This window comes from Silurus aristotelis (genome assembly GCF_946808225.1).
Source record: "Silurus aristotelis genome assembly, chromosome: 22".
NCBI classification, from domain to species: domain Eukaryota; kingdom Metazoa; phylum Chordata; class Actinopteri; order Siluriformes; family Siluridae; genus Silurus; species Silurus aristotelis.
The window spans coordinates 8,578,609-8,602,060 of NC_139595.1; the positions used below are offsets into that span (position 1 = coordinate 8,578,609).

General features: G+C 37.0%; 1 protein-coding gene across 1 annotated transcript in view; it reads left to right on the top strand.

Moving 5' to 3' along the window:
* Positions 1-23,452, top strand: part of ephb1 (EPH receptor B1) — a 331,037-nt gene that overhangs the window by 106,549 nt on the left and 201,036 nt on the right. Inside the window, exon 3 of the mRNA XM_083525614.1 lies at positions 19,763-20,444. Coding sequence (XP_083381740.1) covers positions 19,763-20,444 — 682 coding nt within the window. The remainder of the gene's footprint in view (positions 1-19,762; positions 20,445-23,452) is intronic.

The window sequence follows — 23,452 nt, forward strand, 5'->3', positions numbered from 1 at the left end:
TTTAAAGTTTATACAAAAATGTAGAACTGACGTAAACTGATGACAGCGGTGTGAGAGAAATAATCACAAGATAAATACAATGAGGTAGGGATGGTAACCCATATAAACACTCTGTACAACCATGCTGAGCTGAAAAGCATCTCAAAATGAAATCTCTCATAGTTTCATTTCTTTCAGCCAAAAGGAATCTGAGGATCTACAGTGGAAGCAGATTCAGTGATCCACTGTTAAATATTGCAAAAAGGACACCTGGTTGCCTTTGTTTCAAACTTTAATTGATGAGCTTCAGTGAACCTGATCCTGTGTCTACTTTCGCAACAAACTTTTTTTTTTTTTTTTTTGTGGGCTGCTCGGTTTTAGCCTTAACACCCAAAGTGGTCAAATCGAACACAAAATAAAATCGAGCTGGTCAAAAAATAAACCAACGCCTCCATAGCAATCCATTTCACTCATACTGTGTGTACAGCTGAAGGCCTCTGTATTTTTTTGACCTTAAACTTTCTACTTCCCACCTGTTCGAGGTCAGGAATGCTCAGAGTCTGGATGCTCAGTGTACGCCAATGCGTATTTGTGTAAATATATAAAAGATCTCAAATGTATAAAAAAGGTATAAGAACATTTGTTTGGTTAGGGAAGCATATATAAAAAAAAAAAAATATATATATATATATATATATATATATATATATATATATATATATATATATATATATATATATATATATATATATATATAATATAGGAAGTGATATTAATATTGCATCTAATAACGTAACCTGTAATTGAATATCCCTGAACCAAAGATGATCTGCATATAATAAAAAAAAAAAATTAACCTTGTGATTTACTTCACCTACTTACCAGTGGTCACTTTTTTGCTTATTTGTATTTATACATTGTGTTGTGTATATACTGTATACTATAGTATGTGTCTATTCTTTTATATATTTGCATTTCTTTTTCTTTGATGCTGTAACAGAGAAATTTCCCCACTGTGGGACGAATTAAGTTATATCTTATATTACTTTATCTTTATTATCCAATACATAATGATCTATGAATCCTATTTAATGATCTAAAAGAATGTCATAGACAAACATTAAATTCTACTATAATTCCAATTAGTGTCAGAATTAGAAGTTGGACAGCTGTATGTAAATATTGTGTATTTAGAACATGCACATTGGAGCCTAGTATACTTAGGTGAACTTTGACCCATGGAAAATTACACAGTGTGAGACTGTGTAATTGTGAGACAACAAAACATCTTTATATAAGTTTTATATATATATTTATTTGTTTGTTTGTTTGTTTGAATTGTTGTTGTTTTTTTTGTCTTCTTATATCTGAAGTGACTGATTTCCAGAATAACAGTGACACTCTAAAGGCCTTGTTTCATTTGGCATCAGTGGCCTTGTTTGAATGGAGTGCACTTCCTTGCTGCTTTCTTCCAAGACACACATTTAAATCTGTAATGGACATTGTGTACTTGTATAGACACAATAATATGGTGCTTTTATCAACTCAAATAGAACCTTGGTCGAAATAGCTGCATGTGTGTTCATGTGTGCATGTTACTAAGGAAACTTAGTAAAAATTGTGTGTGTGTGTGTGTGTGTGTGTGTGTGTGTGTGTGTGTGTGTGTGTGTGTGTGTGTGTGTGGTGTGTTCTTTGTCTAAGAGCATGCCAAGGTTTTTTGCACTCTAAAGCAAGACCCTTTGTTTTGGGCCGTCTAGCCCTGACACACACACACACACACACACACACACACACACACACACACACACACACACACACACACACACACACACACACACACACACACACACAGCTCACACTGTCCTTGCACACATACGTATTGTAAAAGAACAGCTCTAATATACAGATAATAGAAGTCACAGTCATGGTGACTGGACAGTAAAACCTGATAAATTGCACAATAAATTAATAATCTGATTAAATCCCTCATTAATCAGAACAAAGATGTTAAGGCTGAAAGGTAAACATATAAACACACATTTGCATAGACACACACTCTCTCATAGACATACAGTTGCATAGACACACACTATCTCTTATAGACACACAGTTGCATACACAAACATTCTCATAGACACTCAAGTTGCATAGACACACACTCTTTCATAGACATACACTTTCTCATAGACACACAGTTGCATAGACACATTCTCTCATAGACACACAGTTGCATCGACACACTCTTTCATAGACATACACTTTCTCATAGACACACAGTTGCATAGACACATTCTCTCATAGACACACATTTGCATAGACACACACTCTCTCATAGACATACAGTTGCATAGACACACACTATCTCTTATAGACACATAGTTGCATACACACACTCTCATAGACACACAGTTGAATACACACACTCTTATAGACACACAGTAAATACACACACTCTCTCATAAACACAGTTGCATAGACACACTCTCTCATAGACACATAGTTGCATAGACACACACATTCTTATAGACACACAATTGCATTGACACATTCGCATAGACACACAGTTGCATACACACACTCTCTTATAAACACAGTTGCATAGACACTCTCTAATAGACACATAGTTGCATAGACACACACTCTCATAGACACACAGTTGCATAGACACACTCTCATAGACACAGAGTTGCATAGACACACTCTCTCATAGACACAGAGTTGCATAGACACACTCTCTCATAGACACAGAGTTGCATAGACACACTCTCTCATAGACACAGAGTTGCATAGACACACTCTCTCATAGACACAGCTGCATAGACACTCTTTTAAAGACACGCAGTTGCATAGACACACTCTCTCATAGACACGCAGTTGCATAGACACACTCTCTCTTAGACACACAGTAGCATAGACACACACTCTTATAGACACACATTTTCAAAGACACACAGTTGGAGACACACTCCCATAGACACACAGTTGCATAAACACACTCTCAAAGACACAGAGTTACATAGACACACACTCTCATAGACACACAGTTGCATACATACACCTTCTCATAGACACAGTTGCATACACATGCTCTCATTGACACACAATTGCTTACACACACACTCTCATAAACACACGGTTGCATTGGCACACTTTCTCTCACAGACACACAGTTGCATACACACACTGTTATGGACACACATTTGCATAGACACACTCTCAGATATACTCGCTCATAGACACACACTCTCATAGACACACTATATCTTGCACCACGCACTTTCTCATAGACAAGCTCTCATAGACACACTTTCACCCATAGAGACACTCTCTCACCCAAACGCACACTCTCCTTTAGATTAATTCTTACAGACACACTCTTTTTTACAGACACACTCTTCCTCGCAGACCCACACACTCTCGTAGACAAGCTGTCATAGACAATCTATCATAGACACACACTTTCGCTCTCTCTTTCTCTCTCTTATGTACACATTCTTTCTCACAAAATGATTCACACACACTCTCTCTCTGTCTGTGATGGAGAGTTCTGTGCATGTGTGAATGGTGTGCGGAATTCCTAAGAGGGCAGAGGAGAGGAATGTTGAGAGGAATTTATCTTTTTCACTTCTCTTTTGCTATCTGCCTCTGCCTCGTTATTTCTGTTCTCCTCTGCCCAGTGTTCATATCTATTTTGCCTCGTTCTGTCTCGTTTTTTTTCTCTCCTCCTCTCTTTTTCTCTCGTACACAAATTTCCAATGTTGTTTGACCTAATTTAACTGAAAACGTAATAATGGAGACAAAATCACATGCATGTACAGTATGATTTTTGCCGTATGGGTTACGGTGTGGCGCTTGGGTGTATATCTATAAAGACATGCAGAAAAGTACTCATATTTAACAGAAAATGGAGTGTGTGTGTGTGTGTGTGTGTGGGTGTGTATGTGTGTGTGTGTGTATATGTGGTGTGCAGCCAGTGCACTGATATATGAACACAGAGCTTCCTAGGAAATGACCTCGCACATGAAATTTTTACAAGGCGGCCGTGCCGGAGAGACTTTGATTCATGATAGCGGATCATTGAGATTTGTTCGCATTGTATTTTTTTTTTTCATCATCTTAAGCGGTCTTGAGAATAAGAGTGAGAAAGCTACTAGAGGGAGAGGGAGAGAGCCAGAGATGAAAAGAGAAAGGGAAAGTGAGTGTGGAGGAAAAAAGAGCCTGTAAAACTCCATATTTGGGCAAAGATTAACCAGTGCACAGACACACATCTCTTCTTCCGCTGCACTTTTCATTCGCTTTATGTCTTCCCCTGTTCGCCTTTACCTCTGTAAGGTCCTGAATAATGCACTAGCTAATACTCAACTGCTATTACTCACACACACACACACACACACACACACACACACACACACACACACACACACACACACACACACACAGACACACACACAACAGCTATTTTCAAATCCGTGTGGAGATGTTTGATGTTTGGAACACTGGCTCTTCCATTATGGAAAAGATGACTCCTTATGTAATGCTGCTGTCATTTATTTTTCTTTCTCTCCACTTTTGCTCCATATAGGAAAGAAAATCTCTTTTTTTCTTTGACAATGGCATATGGATTTATATGCTTGATGTAATTTGCTTTCTATATACTTTTTTCTTAAGATACTTTCTCTCTGATTGATGTAGAATCTAGACAACAGATCTGGTACTGCAGACAAACAGGTTTAAGATGGCAGCGTCCTTTGTATCAGGGGTTATTTGAATGACAGGTGCACAAACCATCAAAGTTGGTTAGATGATTAACCCTGAAACGATATTCGTTCCCGAAACATGTCTATGCATGGATGTGTGCAGCTTCTGTAGCTGTTTAATTACATGCAATTAGAATTAGGAAGCTGCGGTATATAGTATCCTAAACATATACAGGTACGCGTTAGATTTTTGTAATTCTTGCAAATGAGAAGACTTTGGGAAGGAAGCAGATGACTATGGGCCAGTTATATCATAGACAGGTCTTAGGTAAAGCCCAGAGCATTTTGTTTGATTACTACGCTAGGTCCCATGAGATTCAGCTTCTCCCTTCTGGCATTCGATATAAAACCTCTATTAGTAAAACAAATTATTTTAGACATGTATTTATCACCTCAATTGTAAAGTTTTTAAATTAAGGGGTAAATACCTTCTTAGGAGGAAACTAGTTGTTTGTGTTGTGTGTTTGAATTATTGTATGTCTTATGTGAAATGCGTATATTCTGCAAAAATGGTCTTATAAAGAAATTGAAACTTAGGGCAAAATACACTGATCATCACTAACATTAAAACCATCTGCCTGATGTTGTGTAAGTTTTCCTATTGACATCCTTTATCAAAGCGAGCATCAGGTTTTCTAACAATTCTACCAATTTGTGCTACATAAAGGACCAGATGGCTAACCTTCACTGCCTATTAACATCGTTGAGCCTTGGACAGCCATGACTCAGTCACTAGTTCACTGGTGTTCCCTTCTTGGACCACATTTGGTAGATATTAACCACTTCATACAAAGAACAACCCACAAGACCTGCTGTTTTGGAGATGCTTGGACCTTGTCGTCTAGCCCTCACAATTTAGCCATGTCAAAGTCACTCAGATATTTACACTTGTCCAATTTTCTCCCCTTCTTTCAGCTTCACAACTGAGAACTGACTGCTGACATTCTGCCTAGTATATCTCACCCCTTCACAGGTGTCAGTGTAGGGAGATAATCGATGTTAGTCACTTCTCAAGTCAAGTCAAGAAGCTCTTATTGTCATTTCAACCATATATATAGCTCACACAATACAAAGTGAAATGAGACAACGTTTCTCCAGAACCCTGGTGCTACATAAAACAACATAGAGCTACATTACACTAAATAGAGCTACAAACTGTACAGAACACAGAGTTAATAACTAAAAAGTAAGTTGTGCTTGCCACATAAATTGCACCAAGTGCATCCAAGTGCAAACAGAGCAGACAAAAGACAACACAAGACAGTGTAGGGCAGATACACAAAACACAAAATAGTGCCTCCAGTAAACCTACTCTTTAATGTGTTATACAGTACAATGTGCAAAAACAGAATTGTAACTAAATGTTATGGCTGACCTTTGTTAAAGTGGTAGAAAACCATTCCTAGACAAAATAGACTGCAAGTTAAAAAAGTTACACAGCAAATAAACAGATTAGACAAAACAAAAATTAGAAGGAATCACTGTATAATTGGTAGAAAATAATACAAAACCTAATCATCGAAATGTAGCCTTCCCTGTGTCTTATGAGTGAATCATCTGTTGTGTTGTGCTGTTCCTGTGTGACAATTATGGAAATGATTTCACAGAAGACAGCTCATATGAGCTCATTTGATCAAAAACTAGCTACAAGGCTGCAGATATTATTTCAGGAAGGAAAACAAAAAAAATATATACTTTTTTTTTTCCCAGTTTATTTTCTCTTTCTAGTTTGATTAGTGAACTGATAGTGTGGCTTAGCTACAAAAAAAAAAAAAAAACAAGAACAAATGGAAAATGAATTTTTAAAAATGAGAGAAATGTACTAATAAAAATGTATCAATAAGTCATGCATTAAACAAACAGAAAAGTAAACAAAAGATAGATTAAAATACTTGAATAAATAAATAAGTAAGTAAGTAAATAATTCATTACATAAAAAAAAAATTAGATGCTCATATCCATATGACATTTATTAAATCAGATCAGGTCCTTATTATGTCTTTTCTCTTTACCTCCTGTTGTCTCTGTTTTTTATTCTTAGTCTGCGTCACTGCCTCCTTATTTCCTATGCAAAGGATGTAATCATTACAAAATATACATAACTTAATCTCATACTATCAAATGAACCAAGCAAAAAACTTTTATCTAAAACATCCCGTATACTGTGGTAATCTCTGGCAACATAGCGAGTGCTGTTCAATATGTTCCTTGTGCAAATTCATGAACACAAAGGATTATATTTGAGATACAATCGCCTGTACAATTAGTAAAACAAAACAAAAAAAACCACACACTAGTTGCTGATTTGTGCAGGATCTTCAGCAATAAATAAAACATGTTTTTTAGCAAAGCCAAAAACTGCTGCTTAATTACATGGTTTGGAGTCCCAGAACCTTAAAGGATTAGCATCAGAACTAGTAGCTAGGAATATAATTAGCTAGTTAGCTAGTCAAGTGCATTAATACAGATTAAAGGAATAATGTATGATTGTTATTCTTTCAAAGAAGCAATGTGTTTGCATCTAGGATGATGGTCATGGCCTTTTGCCACTAGTGGGAGTGTTAATTTCTCTCATTATACTGAATGTAAAATATGGTCATTTTTTTTTTTCTTATTCTTTTTTCAGTAACCTTTATTTATAGTTGAAGGGTTTATAGGGCTGTAGCCAATTATACATAAGTCTAAGACAAGGAAAAGCTGAGATCATTATAAGTGAGATCAATGCTTAAGATTGGGAAAAGTCCAAGTACAAATACTACTAAATCCGAGACAATCCAAGTCAATACAGAGAATGTCTTGAGACCGGTCCCAAGTCAGACCACCATAAGATTTAGCTTACATGAGAGCTTAAGGCTGCACTTTTTTTTTATTTTATCCTCAGACATGCGTGTTAATGACTTTTCTGAGAAGATTGTGAACACGAATGATGATAGAATCATTCTACCACCAGACAGGATATGAAAGTAGTTATGGCATTGAGAAAAATTTGATAAATAGGGGTCTAATTTTATTCTGGTTGGCGAACAAATCGTTAAAAAATATATATCATTTCACTCATCATATCACGTTTTTATTCCCGATACTAAACTTCAGAAACGAATGAAACAAATGCAAAAAAAATTCTGATTCCTAGATTGAATTACATAGCGTGAGCTTGTTCTTTTCACATAGGATTCATGCAAACCAATTACATTTTATAGTATTCAATTAACTTAAGCAATATGTCTGTGATAGAATAGAGCTGTGTCACAGAGCGCCATTAAACCAGGCTTAATTCTCAGCTCCAGTAAGCTAATTTGGTTAGATTTTTTTAGGGATTGAAAAATACATGAACAAATCATGTTAGAGCAATAAAAAGAATTCATAAAATAAACAAATTGCATTGATGTAATTCAATTAATTCTCATGGAATTGATGTATACATTTGATTCAGATCAATTCACTGAATTATTTTTCAATGTTGCCTGCTGGGAAAAATACAATAATATAAAAATGGCTTGTCCTCGGCTATTGATATAAACACAACATTATTAAGCTCATAAACTATTAATTAATTATAAAAATGTAATCCAGAATCCATACATGCAATATTCATATTTTGGGTGGTATAATTTTTCTTTTCTTTTCTCAGTTATAAATGAATTTGGAATGATTGACAGTTGCATAAGTGTTTCCTGATACAGCCTGACCCTCTTCAAGCCCTGCCCCCTACCTCCTAACTCATCTTAATCATCTTTCAGTCTATGTAATGTGCTAAAGATTGTAATCATGACTAGCAAATGTATTGATACATGGGGGATTAACACTATAAAACTCCTTTTTGGGTCAATGTCCATTTTTAAAAGTGCTCTACAAACAAAATGTAATTGAATCAATACAGTAAATGTATTTAATTTGAACAATTTTGACAAATGTGAACAGAAAGTGTACTGAGAACAGACAACCTGAAAACCAGAAACTGAAATTGAGCAGTCATACATTAACACTGGAGCTTCATCACATTAATCAGCCTGAAATGACAAGAAAGAAAATGACCAAACCATTTTCTACAGCAGGTTTTATGAATGTTATATGGTAACCTTTTTCCATTTAACATAAAATTTCAAGTACTCAGTGAACAGATTTTAGAAGAAAAGAGAACAGAGTGAACTGCTTGCTTGTAAAAGCTAAAAGTTGAAAGTAGAATTGCTAAATAAATAAGAAAAAAGTCGACTTTGACAACAAATACATTAAGGCTCTGGAAAGTGTAAAAATGTATGTGTAATATACCAAAAAATGTTTAGCAATGAATGCTAAATAAATTATAGTGCAAATGTTCAGTTTTTGATCTTTTAGTTTCTATCTTTTATTTCCTGTTCAGAGGTAACGAGAAAAGAAAAAGAAAGTGTTTTTGGTTTAGTTTGTCAAAAAAGAAAGAATCCACCAGATTCGGTGTTTTTGTGTGAATGTGAATATGAGCGCTGCTGCCACACCCAATAACCGGGAGTGTCACACAAAGCATCTATTACATTAAGATGATATATGAGTGTATGCCAGTGTGTGTCTTTGTGTGTAGGTGTGTTCATTTTTGGGTTATGCCAAATATTGTCTTTAAGCATTATTGCAATATATTTAATGTGTATATGTGTGTTAGTGTGTGTGTGTGTTTGGTGTGTAGGTGTGTGCGTATAAGTGCTACAACACACAAAAGGAGGTGTGAGATGTAAAGCCTCAGGCAGAGAGAGAGAGAGATAGAGAGAGAGAGAGTGTGTGTGTGTGTGTGTGTGTGTGTGTGTGTGTGTGTGTGTGTGTGTGTGTGTGTGTGTGTGTCATGTTTGTGTGTGTGTGTGTGTGTGTGTGTGTGTGTGTGTGTGTTATATGTGTGGCGTGGGGCTGGTGAGCGATGGCAGTCATTTGTGCAGACGGAGAGAAGACACTCCCCAGACTGACGGCCCCTGGGTCCCAGACTCCACTGGATTAATGACCGGGCCAGTGGACAGCTCCATGTAATACTGATAAATTAACATTAGTGAGGAGAGGCAAGAGGGGCGGAGGTGGAGGGGCACACTTTGGATGGAGGGAAATAGAGAGAAAAAAATTGGCTTTCATTTGGGTTTGGGCTTTCTGCAAACTCGTTTATCATCTCACCACTCGTTTTCTGCAATTTGCTCCCTATCCAGAATGATCATTTCATTTTCCAATTTTCCATCCCCAGTCCCAGGCTTCCTTTTTTTTTTGTTTTTGTTTTTTTTTCTCTTTGAGAAGTTATAGCATGTAGTTATTATGTTATAACGGATTTATTACACTGTATTAAATGTTTTCGTTATTATTTGCCTACGAAAGATCTTTCATCAGCTTGTGCCATTAAAATGATGAAATGTGTGCAGGGCTGAGGGGTTAATGGTGTGCGTGTTCCATCTCGGTTCTCACGGTGGGTTTAACAGATATAGGAAGTAAATGGAAGATCCGTCTTCATTTTCATTTGACATTATGAAAAATCTGCAGCACTTATCATAAGCCAAAGTGATTTTGTAACACAAAGGGATTAGCAGAAATTGCGAGCACTGTCAGTGTAATCATTTATTTTATTTTTAATGAAACCCACTTCTTACTTGTATCTTTTTTTTCTTTTAAATGACTGCTGATTCATTTACTGCATATGTATATACTTTATTGTTATTTTAATTATTTGTCAAACATGCTTATAGCACTTATAAATACACGCAGTCTTTTTCTCTTTATAATTCCATGTTTGTTTGCATTTGCATGTTAATCAGTTTACATGCACATTGTACACATTGCAAGTATTTATGTACAAAAATAGACAATTTGTTCTGATTCTGTAAACAAAATCAATGTATTTGGAATTTAATGTGTCTTTATTCAAACAAAGCCAAAAAATATATTTAAGTCAGGGTCTCTCATTCAGATTATTTTATACTTTTTTTGTTTGCTCTCTTTTTCTTTCTCTCTCTTGCTCACACACACACACACACACACACACACACACACTCTCTCTCTCTCTCTCTCTCTCTCTCTCTCTCTCTCTCTCTCTCTCACACACTCTCTCTCTCTCTGTGTCTTTCACTTTCTTTCTTTTTTTATAATATACTTAATATTTCTCAAAATAGTTTCCCTCCTAGTTCTATTATAAAGCTTGAATGATTACCCATGTGGCTTTGCAGCTGTTCAGAACTACACACAATGGCTTGGGATGACACACAGACCATTAGATGACCTTAAAGCACTCTCTGTATAAGATAGACAGCTATGGTCAGAGGGTATGTCAACAAAAGACCTAACTCTGTGTAACTGGGACAGCGTGTGTGTGTGTGTGTGTGTGTGTGTGTGTGTGTGTGTGTGTGTGTGTGTGTGTTGTAGTAGTAGACTTAGTCATATTACTAGTATGAAAGCTGCTTCTGGTAACCCTTACATAAATGTCCTTGTATAAATAGAGATTGAAATGTTTGCATTTTAGTAGCTATAAATCTAATATATATATATGTATATATAATATACCACAAAGCTGGAGGCACTCAATTGAATATTACGTCTTGAGATGTGCTATAATAAAATGTTATCTTTTACAATAAAATAAAATGCATTCATTTGAACTTGGAAACCCAAACCTGTTCCCACATGGCAATGCCCCTGTGCACAAAGTGAGCTTCTTGACAATATGGTTTACATGCTTTGGAGAGGAAGATCTTGAGTGGTCTGCTATAGAGCTCTGATCTCATCCCTACTGAACACCTTTGGGATGATTAAAAATGCTGACTGCACCCCAGGTCTCCTCACCTACATCAGTACATGCCTTGTGTAATACTCTTGTGGCTGATGAACACAAATATCCATAAACACACTCCAAAATCTAGCTTCCCAGAAAAGTGGAGGGAATTATAAGAGTAAATCTGGACTATATGTGGAATGGAATTCTCAAAAATCACATACCATACTTATGACCTGGTGAATTAGATTTCAGCCTCTATGTGCTGCCATGTCAATCTAATCCACTCAGGGCTTTTAAAATCAGTACTGCTGGCCTTTGTTACCTTAGTCTCTATTAGAAATGAGTCTGTTTCTTTAACCAATTAGATTTCATATTCGCCCCACAGGGGCAGCTAGCTGGTCCAGAATAGCGTCAGCATTTTACCGTCCTCTGATTGGTAGGTTAGAGGAAAACTGTTACAGCCAAGTTCGACTGGCAAAACACCTTTGTAGCGCTCTGCACACATTCAAACATCAGAGTTGACTTTTTTATGTCTACGGAGGAAGAGAAATTGATTGGGTCTCGGACGTACTTAAAAATCGATTTTTAAAAAAAGCTAGACATCCTAAGGAGATCGGCCAACCCCAAAGCTAGCTAGCGTGTCTCAGTCCGGTTAAGGGTTTGTTGACCACTTTCAGACCAGTGAATACGAGCGGTACCACTGGCTTACATCCTCTGAGAAACGGTGCAAATTATGAGTCTGCATCTCTGGTGAGTAGGTTGTATTTTATTTAAAAAAAAAAAAAAAAAAAACCCTGACCCTCACCTTATTTAAATCTAATCAGTCATTAAAGTAATGGTTTGCACTTTAATACGCATTTACATAAAGGTGATACAACAAAATATTATAGTGTGCTACTCTTCCTTTTGGCCAGTCAGTGTATATGACTTCTTAGAAGAAACATTAAATGAATGGATGTGTTATTACAATGTCTATTGGATCCATTAACACAGTAGTGCTAATGTATTCCTATATTACACTCATATTATCTGCAAAAATAACTTTCTCTAGAGTATACATTCCACAAAGCTAAATGTTCTGTTTAAAGCACGATGCCTCGATAGGCACAGTTCACTGCTGTATTCTCCTCTGGTTCACACTAATTTCAATTTGAGATCACGTAATTACGAATTTGTTCCACATTGTAGCTGCTAATGTGCCTGGTCCATTCCAGTGCATGTGAAAGCCAAGCCAAGAACGTGCATTCCTGTGTGTGTGTGTGTGTGTGTGTGTGTGTGTGTGTGTGTGTGTGTGTTTGTGTGTGTGTGTGTGTGTTTGCATGGAATGCAATTTAATAGCAAAATTAAACAAAAAAAATAGCCACATCTGTGCAGCTGATGGAGGAGATAGATTTAAAAGCACTTATAAGTCCATTAGAAATGAGTTTTTCTACTCAATCCTTTACCAATTATTGATTCACAACACATTTTGTCACAAGGATATGACTTACATCCTCATATCAAACTGTCATCTACCCACTTTGTAGGTTATGTTGCAACAGTCAAAGCCCTCCTTCATTTGCATTTAAGATCAATATGGAATAAATAAGTGCTATAAGATGTAACTATGCTACTTTATGGCAATAATGGATGTTTAAGTTTAGCATGGACTGGGTGTCTTATTTAAATTATCTTACAATGTTCAATGAATTAAGAAATGACACGTCAAGCATTTTAATGCTTGATCATTAGATTTAATGTTAATTTAAATGATTGATTAAATGTTATATTCTGTTCTGATTAATGGTATAGACGTGATACACAGTCATTTTTTCACCAGTGTAGATTCCAGACTGAAGGCCTTTTTTTTTTAGCTGGGAATCTTTGAGTGTAACAATATAATTATTATTTTTCGTCAATTTTTACAAGCTATAGAAACAAGACTATATTACTATAGAAACAATAGTATATTAGAAGAAACATGGCTACACTGCTATGGTTCATGTTACAGCCAGCAGGATACTGTCTGAGCCATGCTGCTATACACTCTTTAACTTATTAGATCAGAGAATTCAACCGCACCGTGGAATAAATACATCTATACCAATGAAACAAAGTCTACCTGTGTAAATTGCTGCTTTAGTGTAATTTTGAGCACAGCATATGATTACATGTTGCAGACTCCTAAAATTAATGATTTTTTTTTCGTCTCAGCCATAGTTTAGATAGTTGTACTTGCGAGCCACATGGCAATGTAGATTTGTTTTTAAGCCACTAGGGTCCCTGGTGGTCTAGTGGTTAGGATGTGGCACTCTCACCGCTGCAACCCGGGTTTGATCCCCGGTCAGGGAACCAACCCCAGCCACTCTTAGTGCCGGTCCCAAGCCTGGATAAATGGGGAGGGTTGCGGTAGGAAGGGCATCCAGTGTAAAAACGTGCCAAACCAAACATGCGGATGGTCCGCTGTGGCGACCCTTAACGGGAGAAGAAAGTTTTTTCATTTAATTTGTATGCTTTTCCAGGTTTCATAGCAGCCATGCAAAGTAGACCGAACATAACAACAAAAAAAGCAAGACACCCTGTATATGCTTATAAGTGATACATAATATTATTGATTAGGAACAGTTTAGTCATTTTACCATCACTTTCTAATGTTTACTGCCATTACACATTCCACATCTAAGGGAGTTTTTCCTTGCCATGGTCGCCATGGCTTCCTCATCAGGGATAAATTCACACTATTCACCTTAACTCTTAAATTCTGTAAAGCTACTTTGAGACAATGTCTGTTGTGAAAAGCGCTATAGAAATAAACTTGACTTGACATTCCAGAATATGCAGCGCCAGAGTCTTGCAAATGATCTAGATGATCCTGGTACTTATAGAAACCTGATGGACCAGGGTTCCTACTTCAGATTTCAGGGGCAGTCTCTATTAATTACAGAATACTGCACTACATGCTATATGTATCGATTAAATTGAGAACTGCCATGTATGAAGTATATAATTGTGTTTGTATGGTTTATCAATTAATTTAATAATTAATTAATTATTTAGTTGGCTTGTTTGTTAAATACATTTACCGCCAACATTCTTATCAATTAAAATTTACAGAAAATAAAAATAAAATCAGGATTGGTGGGATTATAACCTTATACAGTACCCATGATTCATGTTTAGGTTTAAATAGATCTCATAAATAAACTCAATGTGCACCACATGCATTTTTGCATTTGTATTTCCTTGGTTGTTGCTATTCTTTATGTTGTGTCCTTTGCTTCTTCTTTCGGCTGCTCCCATTAGGTCTCGCCACAGCGGATCATCTGTCTCCACACTACTCTGTCCCCTACATCTGCCTTTTTCAAACTATCTACCTGCATGACTTCCTTTATCACATCCATAAACCTCCTTTTTGGCCTTCCTATTTTTCCTCCTTCCTGGTGGCTCCATCCTCAGCATTCTCCTACCGATATACCCCATGTCCCTCCTCTGCACATGTCCAAACCATCTCAACCAGGTCTCTCTCACTTTGTCCCCAAAACGTCCTACTGTTCCTCTAATAAACTCATTTCTAACCCTGTCTATTCTTCACTCCCAACAGAAATCATGTTTAGTCCTCATCTTTGTTATTTTGTGATTTGTTTCTTTGCATGTTTCATATTTTATACTCTAAATATTTTCTTTGAACTTATTTTTGCTTGTATTATGTTACCATTTCAATTATATAACTGAGCAAGCGAGCATTACGGCCCTTGGTCAAGGGCTCAAAAGTAATAACTTGGCCATGCTGGAATTAAATTGAAACTATTAAAAGTTTGTGATATTGCATGTGGACTAGTTGTGCGCCATTCCAATATGAATGCATATTTCATCACCACAACAGCAGGAAGTTAGTTATGAAATAATAGCTAAATGGCTTCTGTGCTAAATTATATGAACAATTACTTTGGGGTTTAATGAGTATTTATTTATTTCGTTTAAATACTGATGTTAAATCGCATGACCAGCATTCACAATTATTTTGCATGTCACTATCCGTATCTGGGGTCTGTTTAGTGTTGTTGAATAAAAAAAAAAAAAAAAAATCAGGAAACAAAAATCTTGTGATTTGCAAACCTGACTGTCTTTAACTATGACAAATTAAATTAGATTTTGTTATTGAACCTTTGATCTGATCGGGTGATATATAAAAATTGGTATTTATTAGACATCTAGTTTATACATTTTTGTATAAATACATTTTCGTATACATTTATAGATAAAGGTATAAAAAATGTCTGTGTTGATGGTAGGAAAACATAAAAAAAGAAAGAAAACCAGAGAACATACATTTTTCCCGTAATGGACTGGATTAAAAGTAAACTACAAAGAAGTCTCAACATGGTATTACTGCTGTTAATGGAGTCTGAGCTTGTTAAAGGCCTGGACTTTGATAGTTTATTGGATGAGTTTGCAGGGTGAGGAGAGAAGAAAGAAGCATAGCATACTCCTCATTGATTGTATGTAATGTATTGGTTTATAGCGTGGGTAGCCAGCCTTGCTCAGGCTCCTGTTAATTGGCAAAGAAGTTCCTAATGTTCCTAAAAAAACTGCATTCGTAATTGTAGAAGCCGGTGTGGATCAGTGCGGAGGGAAAATCAGGAGGCAGGCAAAGCATTAAAAATCCCAGCAATGGAAAGCTGAGGTCAGAGCGCAGGGTCAGCAATGATACAGTTCCCCTGGAGCACAGAGGGTTTAGGACCTTGCTCAAGGTACCAAAAGCAAGGTTTAAAGAACTGGGGTTTCCAATCAGTAACCCCTAGCCTTTTTCCACTGAGCTACCATGTCTAATTTCCCATTTTGGGTTTAGGTTTATCACTTTGCTTTCCGGAGTCTTATAAATCTCACCACAGGGGATGGCAAACAGAAAAGAGGGGAGTCAATAACTCACGCTTTGACCCCATTCAAGTCCACCACTTACAGTGTGTGTGTGTGTGTGTGTGTGTGTGTGTGTGTGTGTGTGTGTGTGTGTGTGTGTGTGTGTGTGTGTGTGTGCATGCACATGTTTTAAGCATCATCAGCTATGACACACTTTGTCAATACATAACTATGGTATGGTAACACACACAGTACAAAATCAAATAAGCTACTTCATACATTATGAAGCGTATTCATTCTAATATCAATATTACTTATTTTAATAACTATAATGACTGTATTCTTAACTGGGCATTTAAGGCATTTAATTTTATAAAATTTTAAAAATCTTAATTTCTATCAATATGTTCCACATTCTTACCGTGGGCTCACCACCTGCAGGAGGGACCGTAAGGGACGGTGCTGTGAGGATTGGGCAGCAGTCGGAGGCGGGGGCCTGCTTAGACTGCTGCCCCCGCGACCCAAATTACGGATAAGCGGGAGAAAATGAATGAATGAATGAATGTTCCACATTTAGTCCCTAATTGCTGTTAACCTCAAATTTTCTGGGAAGATGTTTAACTAGATTTTTGAGTGTGTTTTTGGAGATTTGTGCTCATTTAGTACAAGAGCATTAGTAAAGTCGGGTACATTTGCGGCACTGATGCAAGGTGTGTAGGACTGGGGTGCAGTCAGCATTTCATTCTAAATGTGTTTAAAATGATTGAGGTAAGACCTCTGTAGCAGGCCACTCAAGACCTTCCACTAGAAAACGCCCCTCAAACAGGCTTTACTTCAAGTGGAGAGAAAAGTTAATGCTACGGTATCCAAAGGCATCCTTAACAATTGTGTGTCTACAACTTTGTGATAAAAGTTTGGGGAAGAACCGCATATGACTGAAAAAGTACTTTTTGTACATGAAGTGTATGTTTAATCAGTTAAACATGACACTTACAGGAGACTCTCATGCATTGCTTAACCTTTTATTATAAACATTTACATATTTGGGGATACCTGAAATTATACATATAAATATCTCTGTACGAAATGCAGTGATGATGTCATTGTATAATCAAGAGCAACCCAAATTACTCAAGACCAAATATTTTAGGTGTTTGTCTGTAAAAGATTTTTTTTCTCACACAGTCTGAATATCTAATAGCAGACGCAACATCTGTGCAGCTCATGCAAGAGGTTTAATTGCTTCTGTGACCATAGTAATTAGTCAATATTTCTGTGGCTGTAGTTGAAATAATTTCTTTTTTGTCTTTTGTGCTCTTATGACTTACGACAAAGTTTCACAAGTCATTGCACGCCACTTCTAACTGACCCAAACTCCAACAAGAAAAAAAAAAAACCTTCTCAGATCTTTCAGCTCAGTATGGCACATTATTTTAAATGCCGAGCGAAATCCAGTGACCTTTTCAATAGCAAATAAATAAATACAATACAATACAATACAATACAATACAATACAATACAATACAATACAATACAATACAATACAATACAATACAGTACAATAACCCTTAGGATTAATTCAAGTTCTTATGCTTCAATCAGACTTTTCCCAAATTGCTTTCCAAGGTATTTTGCAATGTGACTTTATTTGCATGCAAACACATTAATTCAATGCAGTTAATTTCCCATCTTGTCACAGATCATGTGTATGAAGTAGGGATGCGACTGAAAATGTATCTGGAATCAACAGATTTGTTCTAAATTAATTTTTTTTATTAATCTATATTAACTGTCTGATCAGTGGGTTTTTTTGTGTGGGTTTTTTTTTCAGAAATTATAATCAACTAAATTAATTAGGAAATCGCACAAGCTGTTTTAAACAAAATAATTACTGTCTTTCGCACTTCTGGCCAGATCTAGTTTGAATATGAATACAAGTACTAAAAGCTTTAAAAAAAAAAAAAAAAACTAGGGTTAGGGTTAGGGTTTTTCGGACTATAAGCCGCTACTTTTTTCCCACGTTTTGAACCCTGTGGTTTATTTATTGATTTTTCCTTTGTTTTTCCTGGTTTCAAAAACTTCAAGCAAAAAAACTGAACCCCATAAAATTAGACCAATGAAATTTCCGAACTGAAACGAAAGAAACGCCCCTCACCTGTGTCATGAGCTGCTCGGCATCGAGAGAAAAACGTTTTTTTTGAAGCACGGCGATGCCAAAAGATAAACTCCCAAAGGAGAAATTGTTGTGAAAGGAAGGAGGAAGACAGTAAACCATGACTTTCTTGGTCGGCTACTGTTTAGATACAAGCCGTTGTAACGCGTTGAGTCTGGGTGAAGGGAGCGCTCACTAACTCCAGTTACAACAGAAATCATATAAGCACAGACAGGTTTCCAAAACTCGTGCTTTTTTTTTTTTCTTGGCAACAGTGTTAAGGGTTAGTCAAAGAAACTCAGAAATGAGCATCAGAAAATAATAAGGACATTTTTCCTGGTCTCTATACATGCAGTAATAGCGGAAAACTGCTGCAGCAGGCTATTTCCCAAAATGCCGCTCTGCTCCTAAAGGAAGCGCAACATATTTCACCCGTTACACCGTGTAACAGACACTGTCTTTAGTTAAAGCCTGTTTAAAGTTCATTAGTTTCAATGTAGACATTGCGGCTTATAGACAGGTGCGGCTTATTTATGTTTAAAATAAAAATCTTTGTCAAATTCAGTGGGTGCGGCTTATATATGGGTGCGCTTTATAGTCCGGAAATAACGGTATATACTCATTTTTGTTTCAAATATCTGTTCAATACTTCAGAAAAAAATGTTGCTTCTTGATATTTTTCTAAAATAAAATATACATTTTGTGAAATGGTGTGTCAATGTAATTAAGTGCATTCAAAAGCAAGGACTTTCATGCTTCTGCTCAAGTAGAAATACATGAAGAGTATTTTTACTTTTACTGGAGTAACATCTAAGCAGGGTCTTAGTACAGGAGTAGAGTACTTTATCTAAGTATTACTAAACAGATACAAATAGTGGCAATGCATTGCATGTAACTGTTTGTGCTTGCAGTCCACCAGTTCATTGTAAATGTGTAGTAGTGCTAAAGTCAAGTTGACTGGATCTTCATTCTAGATGTTTTGTCAGTTATGCAGTGTTCAATTCTGTCACCTTGAGCACTTATGAAACTGCTTGAACCTGCAAAATGTATAGAGGGATTTATTTATTTATTTATTTTTATTTACTAAGTATAAAAGTATGACAATGTTAGAGGACTTTACATTTTCAAAATGTGACAATGGATGAGAACCAGCGCATTAGAACAGCAGTGGTTACTTTGTTTGCAATCAATATGCCGAGCATGACTGCTTGATAGCACTTTCTGCTGACCCAAACGCTGTAATGAGAAAACAAAACAGCCACGCTCATTATTCTGTCAGTCTTCTTGACTAACCAGATTTTTCTGTCTTTCTGTGTTTTGCCTTGCCAGTGGGAGGAGGTAAGCGGCTATGACGAGAACCTGAACACCATTCGCACGTACCAAGTGTGCAACGTGTTTGAGTCGAGCCAAAACAACTGGTTAGTGACCACGTTCGTGCGGCGTCGTGCTGCCCAGAGGGTCTATGTGGAGATGCGCTTCACAGTACGTGACTGCAGCAGCATCCCTCGTGTTCCAGGCTCATGCAAAGAGACGTTTAACTTGTACTACTATGAGAGCGACCAGGTGATCGCTACTAAGGGTGCAACATTCTGGACAGAGGCACCCTACCTCAAGGTGGACACTATTGCTGCAGACGAGAGCTTCTCTCAGGTTGACTTTGGTGGGCGCCTAATGAAAGTCAACACAGAGGTGCGCAGCTTTGGCCCGCTCTCCAAAAATGGTTTCTACCTAGCTTTCCAAGACTATGGGGCATGCATGTCACTGCTGTCCGTGCGGGTCTTCTACAAGAAGTGCCCAAGCGTTGTGCAGAACTTTGCAGTCTTCCCTGAGACTACAACTGGAGCTGAGAGTACATCTCTGGTGATTGCTCGGGGTTCCTGTATCCCAAACTCTGAGGAGGCAGACGTGCCCATCAAACTCTACTGCAATGGTGATGGCGAATGGATGGTGCCCATCGGTGGCTGCACTTGTAAGGCTGGCTTTGAGCCTGACAATGGCAATATCTGCAGAGGTAAGAAGAAAGAAAAAATTCACTCTAGTTTTATTTTAGCAGCTAAAAAGTTACAGTATGCTGCCATAATAGAGTTGGTCCAGCAATTCATAATGAATAGAGAAACAATTAAAGACGCATAGACCTTGCATTTAATATGCAGCACTAATTCTCCCAGCCATTGCATTTTGGCAGAATTCCCAGTTTTGAATATTAATCCTCTGACACAATATTACCCATACATTAAACACATTACTCATCCATTAAAACTCTAGTTTGCAGTAATAGTATATAGGCGCTAGTGTCCTCTTACTCATCTACTAATTACTATGAGAAACCTAACTAATTACTGTAAGTAAAAGCAATGAAGTCAGGAAAATACCCCCTTAGCAAACTACCCTGACAGCAAAATACCCCCACAGCAAAATGTACCCCCACAGTAAAAACTCGCACACAGCAAAATGCACTTGCCACCAGAGCACCGCCAAGCAAAATGTCCCCCCCCCCCCCCCCCCACACACACACACAGGTTCTGACCATGCTTAGCTTAAAGTTATTATGCATATAAATTAAGTGTGCCTTTGCATGCTGAAATTTGAATAGTTTGACATGCATTTGCTGGCCATTTGCTTTCCCTTAAAGAGCATTTAGCCACACACACACACACACACACACACACAAACACACACACACACACACACACACACAAACACACACACACACACACACACACACACACACACACACACACACACACACACACACACACACACACACACACATTTAGGCCTAAGGTTACCTGGCACTTACTCATAACCTCAGCTCCTTCACTTTCTTCTAAACTGATGCGTTTTCTCACTTTCTGCCTGTTTCTTAAGATATCTGTCTCCCTCTATCTATTACTCACACACACCCACATGCTTATATTTTGTCTCCCTAGGTCTTGTGAATATATATATATATATCTCTGATAACTTCATTCAGCATCCATGCTGCCATTTTGAATCCCCCCAGGCCTGTCTGTGATGCACAAACTGAGCATGCTCACAGCTGATAAGATTGATTGACGGCCATCTGCTGTGATCAATACTCAGATAGAAAGAGAGAAAAAAAAGAGCAATCCTTGGGCTGGGGCAGGTCAGTGTTGAAAAGCATAGCGGACATGGGTGCATTGACTCACACATAGTGGCACCTAGTCTATTCTAGTCCTCAGGCAAGGTTTTCTTATCACCAGAGTGATGCGCTGGACAAACTCCACAAAGCCGTTAAAAAAAAAAAAACTCTTTGTGCCTGGAGCAGCTTTTACACAAGCCAGATTTACCACACAGTACATTTAACACTGCTCTGTGCAAAAGAACTAGTGCTTTAGAAGCGTTTCGGGGTGTGTTTAGGTGACAGAAGGACTATAAAAGCCTTTAAGCTATATCATTCAAATGCAGCCACTTCAGATATTTAGCATTCCAATGCAATCAACCTATAAATTGGTTTTGCACTAACGTAGTCAGGAAGGAAGGGTTACACTGTGTGTTTGTATAATATACACCATGCTAGAAGAATGTGGCTTCTTAGGGAACAATTTTGGGATGTCTTCTGTAGTGTAATTTATTTTATATTCTTTTAAATACCTTTATGTTGGAAAAGCCATACGATAGCCCTCTTATGACCGCATTTCTTTTAGTAAAGTTCTGTGTAAACACTTTTGTGGGCCAAATCTAAAAGTGAAACCAACTATACCGACCAGATTTAACGTTTTCAGTAACACTTTAAGTGCAGCTGATTTACCTTTAGTGATACCCATAAAGTGCCATTAAACCATAGTGTGCAGAGTAAAAAACAATATACAGTGAAAGTTTGCCTCCTAAGCATAAAGTACACTAAATATTCCAGTATTTCAGATAAGCCATTGCAATGCAGCAGCTGACACAGGAGTCTAAACTTAACAGTGAAATCTGTATATTAAATTGCAGTATCTCAGAGAACAATATTAGTAAAAGCCATGAGGTTTTTTTAAGATGTATGCAAACTACCTACATAACTTTCCATACTTATATTATGCTTGGCCTGTTATGTCTAAAGTTAAATGGAAATGCACCAATATTTATTAATATATTAATTTATATGTATTATTATTAGCTAATAACTATATGCAAACACATAACTATTTGCAATATTATTTCCAGCATATTTTTAGGATATTTATGTCTACACTATATGGACAAAGGTATTGGAAAACCTGACTTTTCCAGCCATATGTGGTTCTTCCTCATATTACTAACACATACAGTAGTCGGAAGCACACAACTGTAATGGATGTTTTTGAAGGAGGTCACATTACATTTTGCCTTCACTTGAACTAGAACACCTAAACTTGCAAGACAATGCACCTGTGCACAAAGCAAGCTCCATGAAGATATAGATTCATGAGTTGAAGTGGAAGATCTTGAGAGGCCTGCTACAGAGCTCTGAACTCAAACCTGTGGAAACCTTTGGGATTAATTTAAATACTAACTGCACCCCCAGGCCACTTTATCCTTCATCAGAACCTTACATCAGCATCCTGGTGGATTAATAAGCAAAAATCTTCACAACCAAACTCAGTAAATGGGGACCATTTTTGGAATAGGATGCTTAAAAACGCCCATACAAATCTTAAGGAGTCCAAAAACTTTTGTCTATATAGTATATCTGTGCTGGCGTACTGAATAAAACTCTGAGCTACTGATCAGAAAGTTCAAGACACTGTTCCACAAATGTAGCACTGCGGGGTCTTTGAGTCAGGGCCTTGACCTGAAGTGTTCGATCAGGGCTGACCTTCTGCTCTACAAACGCTTTGTAACAAACTCAGATATGTGAACAAGGAAATAAATAAATAAAAAAAGACAAATAATTAAATAGCAAAAACTAATTTTTGTCCTGTACTTTTGTATAAAGATGTTTTTTTTTTTTTTTTTTATAAAATAAATTAAATAACAAATGTAAATAAAAATAATACATTAAAAAAAAAAAAAAAAAAAAATATATATATATAT